This window comes from Hippocampus comes, unplaced genomic scaffold (assembly GCF_001891065.2).
Source record: "Hippocampus comes isolate QL1 unplaced genomic scaffold, H_comes_QL1_v1.1 scaffold261, whole genome shotgun sequence".
Lineage (NCBI taxonomy): Eukaryota > Metazoa > Chordata > Actinopteri > Syngnathiformes > Syngnathidae > Hippocampus > Hippocampus comes.
Window position 1 is genome coordinate 3,609,693 of NW_017805824.1, and position 11,282 is coordinate 3,620,974.

General features: G+C 40.4%; 1 protein-coding gene across 1 annotated transcript in view; it reads left to right on the forward strand.

The window, feature by feature from the left end:
* Window positions 1–7,338, forward strand: part of LOC109525729 (SHC-transforming protein 3) — a 12,150-nt gene extending 4,812 nt beyond the window's left edge. Inside the window, exons 5-13 of the mRNA XM_019886471.1 lie at window positions 786–969; window positions 1,060–1,113; window positions 2,381–2,432; window positions 2,511–2,637; window positions 2,948–3,131; window positions 4,386–4,458; window positions 4,938–5,034; window positions 5,629–5,776; window positions 5,868–7,338. Coding sequence (XP_019742030.1) covers window positions 786–969; window positions 1,060–1,113; window positions 2,381–2,432; window positions 2,511–2,637; window positions 2,948–3,131; window positions 4,386–4,458; window positions 4,938–5,034; window positions 5,629–5,776; window positions 5,868–5,996 — 1,048 coding nt within the window. The 3' untranslated portion in view covers window positions 5,997–7,338. The remainder of the gene's footprint in view (window positions 1–785; window positions 970–1,059; window positions 1,114–2,380; window positions 2,433–2,510; window positions 2,638–2,947; window positions 3,132–4,385; window positions 4,459–4,937; window positions 5,035–5,628; window positions 5,777–5,867) is intronic.
* The last annotated feature ends 3,944 nt before the right edge of the window (window positions 7,339–11,282 follow it).

Consider the following 11,282-nt stretch of genomic DNA (forward strand, 5'->3'; position numbering starts at 1 on the left):
TCCGTTTGCTTTTGCCCAGAATGGTGCTAGTCTACTCGACTGCTTTCATTTCCGGTAACTTTCCAGTAAATCACGTGGTTCCTAGTTGAAAACAGCAGAGTATTCATTGCATACTTCGGTAGTGTACAAGCAAGTGCTACAAGGAAACAAATATATCATTCATATTTCGTTTTTTTCTGCCGTTATTTGGACATATAAAATGCTTTGGAATGTTATAAGGATTTTTTGCTCTTTAAAAGGATTTTTTTGGTAGTTTATACAGGTTGGCGCTCCGAAAAGTTGACAGGTATGTGTGTATTAGTGTTTTCACATTGCTTCTGAGGTTTTCAGTGGTGTGAGAGCGAATGGCGAGTGTGTGTGAACTAATGTGTGAGGGAGTATCAGTAAGTGACGACATTTCTGTGGTGCCGTTGAAGTAGAGCATTGCGTGTAAGAGTTTTTCATGAGTGTATGTATGAGAGTATATGTGCTAATGCGTGAGAGAATGTCAGTAATGTGTGAGAGTATTTCGGTAGAGTGTCAGGGTGTTTCAATATTGTGTGTGTGTGTGTGTGTGTGTGTGTGTGTGTGGGAGTGTGCGTGAGAAAGAGCATTTTAATAGTGTGTGTAGACACTTGAGGAGTATGAGAGTATTTCAGTACTGTGTAAGAGTGGGAAAGTTGAGTGTTTGAGGGTGTTTCACGGTTGTTGGTAAGTGAGGTCGTCCTGGATTGTGCCCCTGATGGCCACTCTCATTTAAGCACCCGCCCGCCCGCTCGCACGCACGCACACACACAAACACGCACACACACACAAATGTCGAAGCACAAAGAGCTTTGCACCAATGAGCCTTTTTTTCTGTGTCATTGTCAGCCTGAACACAAGCAGCTATCTTGCGTTCTGGGTCGCAGCAACCTGCAGTTTTCGGGCAGGCGGGTCATCTTCAGCGTCTCCGCAGACACACTCACTCTCCTCGCGGCGTCCTCGCAGGTGACCACTTGAGCACAACACACGACAACGCTGACATGAAACGTTCAGCTATCCAAGCATTCTCTTTCTCTTTCTTCCGTTCTTTCTTAGAGAATCACCCAGCACTCCATCCAGGCAATTTCCTTCGCCTCCGGGGGAGATCCAGTATGTTTGTGTTTTTTCATGTGACATACGCTATGCGCTGCTTTAATTCAATGTACGGTGGCTCCCTTTGCTGCCTTTTGTGCGGAATATTGAATTATTTTTTCCTGGCCTTTAATTGGTGCTGCAAGGTCAGCAGTGCAAACTTCAGTGTTTTCACCTCACAGTCTGTCTTTAAAGCAATTACCGGTAGTAAGTTGTTCTACATTGTAGGCCAATGGTTGGAAGCACGAATCAAAACAGCTCATGTCAGCAGCAGCGTGCCATGTGGCTCAAACTCTGCTTGATAAACAGATTTGTATTTGTTTATTTTGTTTCCCCTACCTTTATTGCTCTAATGGTTCTTGATGAACCCGTCAAAGGCAAATTAGCACAGGAATACAGCCTGCTTATTGATTCACGATCAAAATAGTCTTCTCGAAGCGGCTAAAGAGGTGCAGAAGACGGGCACTGGGACATTTTTCAGAGAGGTTATGCTGCAATGTCAAACAGCCCTAAGGTCAAATATGGAATGATGATTTTACATGTTCAGGGTTGAGCTGATTCGGCGACGAGCGAACGAGTACACTTTACTACAGAGCATGGACATTGAAAGCTTGAGGTCCACTAACCACTAATCACGTGTTGTTGGCATCTTGCCTTCTAATCAGCCAATTTACAGAGGACTTCCACCCACCTGACTGCTGCCGTCATCGGCCTTTAACGCTCTGTGGAGCAGCGAGCTGTCCAGCCGACAAGGCAACACAGTCTTCCGACATCTGCGCGGGTCAGAGAATATGAAAATTAGATGGTGCTGGATGAGCTAGCGGTTAGCCGAGCTAGCGTTAGCTGTTCTGGTCAGCACTAGTTTCAAAAGATTCATACTAGCAATATCTTCGTTGCTGGGAAATCGTGTTGTTATAACTCAACTTTATTGTGACATTTGTCGTTTTACGACACCGAAAGCAACACTTTTTTGGGGAATATTTTTGAATTGATGTAAAGTGTTTTATTTTCTCATATTAACCCTTTCAGGGACAGCGGATGCGACAATGGACAGCTTCTCATGTTATCAGGTTACAGGGTGCTTGAAAGGGTTAAACACAGTGATAATCGAGATACTTTTTTAAGAATAACCTTTTTTGTCGACATAAAATGAGCTTACGACGCTGTTGTATTTTTATCTTGGTCATTATGGTGGTCCCAACAATTTTTTGATGCAGTTCATGGTGTAAAAAGAAGCACTGCACTAAAAATATTGAAACATATTCATGCACTAATGTGTTTGCAGGACATGGAAGACTACATTGCCTATGTAGCCAAAGATCAAGTCAGTCAAAGAGGTACAGTGGATCTCTGTTTTTGTCTCCGATCACAATGTTGCTCTTTGTATTCCTTACTTCTTTTTGTCTACTTGCAAGCGTGTCACATCCTGGAGTGTCCTCAAGGCCGAGCAGCAGAGGTCATCCATAGCATTAGTTGGGCCTTTGAGTCTCGCTTCAAACAGCTTCTTTGTCACGCGCCATCACTCATCTCTGCTGATCCCAGGTCAGCGTCACCGGAAAGATTGTCTTTCCTGCTCTTGATGGTTGCTTGGTTTTCTTGGTTTTTCAATTTGTCTATTTACCCCGGCAGTAAAAAAAAAAAACAAAAAACAAAAAAAAAAAATGGAAATCCAATGCTACTTAGACAAGTATTACTTCCAGAAAAATGAAATGACAAACAGATGAATCACATTAAATGATAAGATGCTGTATTTGTTATGTCACAATTATAAACAATTACTTGATATTTATGGACTGCATTTGCCCCCATGAGTACTTAGAAATTCAGATCATAATTCATTTTCTGCGTGCAGATCAAATCAAAGAATGTGCAACAAATGGATCCCAGATGACAATTTCATGGGACCGAAAGATGTCGATGAGGATGACGATGGTGAGAACGGCGATCATAATCACTACTACAATGTGACTCCAGGGAAGATGCCACCTTTTGGTGGAGTAGAGGACCTGTGGGTCACAAGGGCAGAGAAGGAAAAGGTAATCATATAAAAACAATTTCGCATTTCAGTGAACCCACACTATTTGCAGGCATCAGTGAGCGAGCTGTACCGCGAAGAGCAAACACCTGATAGTCATTCACGGTTGAACTTGAACAAACAGATTTTTTTTTTTTTTTTAATAGACTACTATAACATGATGAACGTCAAAGTAAAGTTGATTAACTGAAATTCTTTTCAGCGCAGTACAGTGGTTCTCAACAAACATATTTCAATAGACAGGCATAGAAAAAAAAAATAAAAACTTTAAAATACAATTGTAACTCGTACATGGACCTAATTGTAATTATCATCATTGCACAGACACGCACGTACACACGCCATACTGAAATATAAATTTATATATCATGTGCCCCCTTATTATGGTGGAGGGATCTTGGCTTTATACTCCCGGCAGGGAACCAAGTCCTAGTTGAAGGATCAGAAAAAGTATGGCTCAAAAGACCCCGATGCAGTTCGGTAGTGTGAGTAAGCGCGCTTCATTAGTGTATGTAGCAACGTTTCAGTGGTGTGCGTTCATTTTTATTAGTTCTCATAATTTTGATGAGACGTGACTATGGCCTGAGCTAAAATAACAAAACAAAACAAATGCAGCTGTGCCTTGATAAAAGGTCAATTTGTTCCGTGAAGTTGTATCTCAAAACACTTTTATCTCAAATCATCTATCCCCTATTGATTGCAATTCATCCCTTCTAGCAAGATAAAAATGCTTTCAATTGTCCATCAGTTTCAATGTGAGTGTGAATGGTTGTTTGTCAACATGTGCCCTGCCATTGGCTGGCAACCAATCCAGGGTGTACCTCGCCTCTTGCTAGGATAAGCTTCAGCTTACCCGGGACTCTCAATGATGACAAATGGTATTCATCTTGGCTGTATGGACGGATGGAGTTGTTGACAAAATTAAGTTCTTTTGATTAGGAAGACTTGTGATAAGAGTTAAATTTGGAGATGACAGTTGTAATTGAGTCATCATTTGATTTTGGAAAATGGACTACTGTCTGATGCTTAAAGGACGACTACTGTCTGATGCTTAAAGGGACAGTGTGTAAAAAAATTTAGATTTTTCAATGCTCATTATTTCAAAAACACAAAGTGTATTTCAGTCAGATGCAAAATTATTTCATATCAACGTACATTACTCACGATTTTTAAAATGAATATTAAACGAATGCCTTTTTCTTATACAGTAAATAATTTTGTCTTTGTTTGAATGACTCTCCCTTTATTGTTTCAGGTTGGTTCCGCTACTTCTGTTAAACTCTATGAGAATTGTTCCATCACACTGGATACAGATGCTCTAACAACAGGTACACCTCTTTGAGTCCAGATACATAAACTTCCTGACAAATATTTCTTTCAATTCATATTTTATCCCTAATTCTTTGAAACGTTTCACATCTTTTTGTGGGTGCCAGGACTGTCATTGAATTTTGGAATTTTCAGGATACATCTACAAATCTGTCAGCTAACGTTGCTTCCGCTCTCCTCACTACAGAAGGCTACAATGCCTTGAGTTATGAGTGACTCAACTTTTTGGTTACACAAGCTATTACAAGAAAACGTACACTAACAAGACTTGAATATGGAAAAAAAAAATCTCACGGAACATTAGCTGTGTTGTTGCTTTGGTCCAGGTATATGTGTAAAAAAGATTCTGGTCAAAGGACCGATTTTACTCCTCTCCTTAAATAAAAGTCGAGTAGTACTGGTACCCGGAAATCTACAGAGGTGGACTAACAAAGTATCTGTACTTCACTTATTGTTATCCGCTACCCTTCTGCTTTAGACCCTTTACAGTCTGAGATGAGGAGTATACATTGTTCTCTTCCTTGTGGAACATACATCCAGAACCTGATCCAGGAGGAGGGTTGGTTTCATGGCAGGTGGATATTTTGTTTTTTTCGTTGTCTGCATGACTATTATACTGCCTCCCAGTGGTCAAGGCGGCCACACCAGAAAGAGCAGCACAATGAATTGGATCGCAAGATTAAATCATGATGTACACACAATATAACGATACTCCCAGTCATATATTCTTCCTCCTAAGCATAGAATGACTAATATTAATGCCGCACTGTTGAGCTGAGAGAGGAGATGAGATGTTTCAATTAACAGTCTTCTACTGCCCCCAGGTGACTAAGGCGGGCACAACAGAAATAGCAGCTCAATGGCTATTCAAATGATGCAGAATATTTTACTGCTCCGTGTTTTTATGAAATAGACTGCGAGCGAGTTCCGTCTTTCCTTCCTAAAAATGCAAACATAAATGTATATTTTTTTTGGGGGGGGGGGCGGCTAGAACGGATGAAAGACATTTATCATTCATTTCAATGGGGGGAAAGATAATTTGCGGGTAGCTAACATTTCACAAGGATCTCATACTTATTTTCAATTTCGCAACGGCCATTTAAAAATCAATAAATGACTTGCTCTAGATTAAGGACAGTATTTTTGTAATACTGCGATCTTTTACTCAGGTTAAGAAGAGAGCAGGCCGAGTCACTTCTGTCTTGTGATGGAGACTTCCTGGTCCGAGAGAGCAGCTCGGCTTGCGGTCAATATGTGCTCAGTGGGATGGATGGAAGCACGGTTCGACACCTATTGCTGGTCGATCCACACGGCCAGGTTGGCGCCACAAAAACAGAACATGAACTCGAATCAGGACCTTTCCTTCTTAAAATTCATCATTTCTGTGTGTGTATGTGCTTGTGGGCAGGTTCGGACCTGTGACCAGGTTTTTCGTAGTGTGGGTCACCTAGTCCGGTTCTACATGCGCAGCCAGATACCCATCATGACCGGAAGCAACCAGCTTTGCCTCAAACAGCCAATCCTGCGGAAGCATTAACATAAACATGGAGGCGCATCTGCATCTCTAATGGCTATATGGACATATGTTTGACCTTTTATTCCATATCCTTCATATCCAGCGCAAGGTCTATGTGTTAGTGAGGATAAGCGGTTCAGAAAATGAATGGATGTCTATTATCTAAGTAACTCAGAATTACTTTAAATGTTTGGTCTATATTTGGTGAATTACCAGGAGATACCGCGGCACATCTACTTGATTCGATTGGAGTCTACATATAGGTCATTTGAAACTCCGTTAAAGGTACAACATGCCTTCCTCTGCACAGTATTTATCACATCCACTTTGTGCCTGTCTGGCTTTCTAAGCACAAGCACCAGTGTTTTTATGTCCCAAGGTATCCAGAATGTATGCTAGTTTGGTCATGCATTTCAAAAGCAGTGGAGAAAAAGGATGATTGTAATTTTTCAGAACGCCAGTTCCTATCAAATTCCCGTTGGAAATAATGTGAATGGTTTCTTGAGATGGTGTATTTTAGAGTTTAGCAAGGTATAATCATCATAATTATAAATGATATTCGATCATATCCCCCTCCGTATGTGTTACAAAAATGGAAGGGGGTTATTATTATTCAAATGTCTAGGGACGGCAAGAGATCACTGTCGGTGTCATAGAATTATATTTTTAAAGAGAACCTTCAAAGCTAGCATTGCCTTGATTGACCGTTCTGATTTTCCATTATATTCTAAATAACTCTATTTGTAATGCCCTTTGTCTTTGTGATATAATGCACAGCTTTGTTGCTCCTGTTTCATGTTGTTGTCATTGAAAAAAATGCTCTTGTATCGCTTTCCTTTGATGAAGCCTTTGCCTCGCAGAAAAGTGATCATTATATTTATGTAGTTATAATTATGTTATAATTATGTAGTGCATGATTGGAAAAGAGTTTTTGACAAAATCATCTTTGTCCGAAATACAGGAACATGCACTCATTGTGTAAATTATTTAAAATACTAAATATCTAAATAGCAACCCCTAAAATGCTCACCTTTATGACCAACCTACATGTTAAACATAACATAAAACAAGTTTTACAGCATTTTTTTGTTTGTTTTGCTGTAATTTTGAAGTTGTCTTCTGTAAGTGCTGGAACGTGTTTTATCACAGAGATATTTTAAATAGCAGTACTTCTGTTTTTCATATTGTATCAATGTTTTCAGCTGTAATGGAGTGGGTTCATCAAACCAGTGCAACCTTGTTACTCATGTTACCAGAAAAAGACTATTTGTCTATTCATGTCAGCGTTTTAGCTACATTTGTTCTTGACAGGTTAGCACAGCATCTAGCAAAGGTGGAATATTGCCACACTTGAGCAAAAAAATCCCGAATTATCAGTGATTTGCAACTCAGTCGCTTTATTAACCCTTTCAGGGACAGTGGTTACTGCAGTGGACATCTTACCATGTTATCAGGTTACAGTGTGCATGAAAGGGTCAAATTAACATTCAAATAAAATTGAAATGTGTTGATGTAATTGTATTACTTGAACAATATTTTCTGAACAGATATTTTCAGGTACCTGAGTATATGTAACAGAGTCATGCCAAGCACAGCAAAATATATGGAATGGCAAATATAAAAACTATATATCATTAATGTTAACATTTGAGCTGGATTTGACTTTATATATATATATATATATATATATATTTTTTTTACCAATTTTCTTAAAACATAAAAAATTATAAAATGTTCCATTATTCATGGTCTCTTTTAGCCACATGATGGCGCTGATGTCTTTGCTGGTAAATTGAACAGAGTGAAACCTTCCGTGACCCTCCTCGGGATTTCGCTGTTGTGCTTGTTGACGTTGCTCTCCTTTCCGTCACTTTCACACAGCTGATCACTTTGTCATATTTCGAAGTAAAAGATGACTGACTGCGAGCCAAAAACTATGAAGTTGATTATTTTTGGGGCCCTTCAGAAGAGAGCCACTGAGGGAGGCCTGGGGATACAATCACAACATTTGCATACCTTACAAACTTCCCACAATACTTTGCAGTGTCTCTTCTGCTGGGTCAAAAGCGTGCGCCTTCACGCCGTGCAAAGGCTAAACACAATAATAGTATCTGCGCCTAATCAGATTGTGTCCTAGCCAAACTAAGACTCGGACATCCAAAAACAATTGACGCTGAACATGTGCATTTCACTAATTTGGTTGCCTTTCTTTCCACTCCCAGTGCTTTCCCAGCTTCGTGATGTCCCTGCAGAGTCTCTCTGAGTCACAGGGACCTCGCCCGAAGCACGACTCACCAGGAACAACAGTGAGCTCGCGTGTCAGGTAGAGTACATGTTTCAGTCACTTAGTGGGAGTTCACCACTCATGTCAGAGCATTGGTATGGAAAGACATTGGAGAACTGTATTCCATGTCACTGATAGCTCCATAGCAAGAATATCGAAAAAAAATGCTCAACCAGCTTTACGAAAAGCTTCAAAGTTCCATGTAGAGATAAATTACAATCAATGTCATTTATAAGACGCGTACTGTTTAGTACGGCTGTTTGTGTGTTTCAGCAGTTGTTTGAACTGAAGAGCTGCATTTTTACCATTGTTTGCGGGAAACAAATGGTGTAATTGATTTTCCTTCATAAACTGTACAGTGTTTGTGCCAAATCTGTTTCGAAAGCTCCCTAATTTAAGATAACCAAAATATGAAAAATCCTTGTGAAAGGGGAAGTCCAGCCCAAAGTTTTCTTTACAGTGATATGTGCGGTGCGCCTCCACTAGTCTAAACACGGCATACCGATTCTTAATGTGTTTGTGGAATATGAGGTAAGCAGTAACATCTGAGCCCTGAGCAACTGTGATGTCATTTTCAGTCGACAGCTCTCGTGGCAAAATGGCCGCCTCTGAGATGGACAAAAAAGGGCGGAGTTTGCTGCTTAACTCTTATTCCACAAACGCAATGCTAACCACAATGCCATGTTTAGACTAGTAGGGCTGCACAGACTTTATTATCGTGAAGAGAATTTGGAGGTTGCCTCTCCCTGAACATTTTGCAAGAATTTCTTGGTTACATAAATAGCTTTGTTTTTCTAAATGAAGGAATCTTACAAACAACATTATGCATGAACCCTTACCAGTTTGAACTGATGTCAAAATAGAGTTTACATGGTAGGATGTCTGACATGTTACCATTTTTGTGTCACTGAAGGACAGATTTTATAAAAACCTTTCAACTCAAGGCCTAAATTAGACATGGTGTTCCTTGGTACCCAAACTGACATATACGAATACTCATCATAAAAAAAGCACAACAGGGGCTTTCATTTAAGGCCCAAAATATATTCAGTTTATCTATTAAAAACAGATTTGTTATTGAATATTGTTGTTGGTCATGATGATTGCACTTGTTAAAAGGTTGACAACCACTGCAGACAGTTTAGGCGGTGTTTTGAATCACATACATGCAAGAATACTCACGATGATGGACAGTCTCAAGTAAAAACACCAATGATGGAATCTGTTTCCTCTTGCTAATGTCAACAGCAATACACATGTACCCCCACCGCCCTCCAAACCAACTTTAATTTATGACACCGGGTGTGTGTGTGTGTGTGTGTGTGTGTGTGTGTGTGTGTGTGTGTGTGTGTGTGTGTGTGTGTGTGTGTGTTGCGCTCTGAATCCTTTGCAGAATTGACTTGAGGGCTTCGCTTGATATACAAATATGACAAAGCGTTACCAGACTCTACAGCGCCTTAATGGAACAATTTGAGTCATAAAAGGGTCCAGAGCACAAGAGCATGAAATTGTTCCTCGACTGAATGTTATCAGTGTCGCACAGAGTTCACATCTCGAAGGAAACTAAACAACGCTGGCAACACTTACTTACTCTCATGGCACAAACCACCTCATGTTCCTGTGCGGACAGGAGGAGGAGGAGCAGTCATGTGACGCTTTGCAAACACAAAAACAAAGACGGCACACCACTTTGTGTGTGTGTGTGTATATGTGTGTGTGTGTATATGTGTGTGTGTGTGTGTGTGCGTGTGTGTGTGTGTGTGTGTGTGTGTGTGTGTGTGTGTGCGTGCGTGTGTGTGCGCGTGCGCGTGCGCGTATGACTGCCTGCTTTCCTGATTCCACAAGTCGGGAGCCAGTGAGACCATGCTTAGCGCCGTGTGTGTGTGTGTGTGCGTGTGTGTGTGTGTGTGCGTGTGTGCGTGTGTGTGTGTGTGCGTGTGTGTGTGTGTGTGGGTGTCTGCCTGTCGCCTGTCTGTGTGTGATATAGTGAGAAGAAGAGAGAGAGAGAGAGAGAGAGAGAGAGAGAGAGAGAGAGAGAGAGAGAGAGAGAGAGAGAGAATGAGAAAACTCCCCATCATGAAGGGCCTTCGGGGAAATAATTTGCTTGATCAATAGATTTTTTTTTTAAGCTTAGCAATCAATCAGTCATTTCCGTAAATATGACAAAGATAAAGCCAACCAAAAATAAACACATTACTAAAATGCTCTCATACACACCAGTAAAATGCATATTTGAGGATATGAGATGAGCATATTTTAGTGAGATGTGTGGGAGGTTTTCAGTTCTGTAAGAGTTTTCCAGGAGGCTAAAATGTGAGAGTTGCAGTAGCAGAGCATTTCGAAGTGTTTCAGCAGTGTATTAAAAAAAAAAGTCAGTAGTGTGTGTGAGTTTTCCAGTAGTCTACTGTACAGTATATCACCGAAAAAAGAAAAAAAAAATCTGTAGTGTGGGAGATTTCAGTAGTGCCTGTGACAGCATTGGTGTGTGTGTGTGTGTGTGTGTGTGTGTGTGTGTGTGTGTGTGTGTGTGTGTGTGTGTGTGTGTGTGTGTGTGAGAGAGAGAGAGATAGAGAAGACATTTCAGTTGTGTATCAGTATTGTATATCATAGAAAGTTTTCATTTTAGTCATCACTATGAGAGGATTTCAGTAGTGTGTGCAAGAGCACCGCATGTGAGAGCGTTTCAGCGGTGTAAAAACTGGAATAGTGTGTGTACATCTACATTCATCATCACTCAAATCATATTCATGTTTCACCAACATGAATATGATTTTATTTTGTGCATTTATAATGGTGGTGAGACATGATTGTAATGCATGCAACCAACGCCCATACTTTTGTTAATATAAATCAGACTCTTTTTTTCAGTGAACGTGAAAGCGTTTCTGTAGTGTACAGGAGGGCAGAAAAAAACTGGAAATATGTGTGAGAGCATTTCAGTAGTGTGGTTTAGTATTGTCGGTAAGAAGTAATCGTGAATGATTACAGCCTCCAGTGGGATTTACCTCTTTGTGCTCCACCCT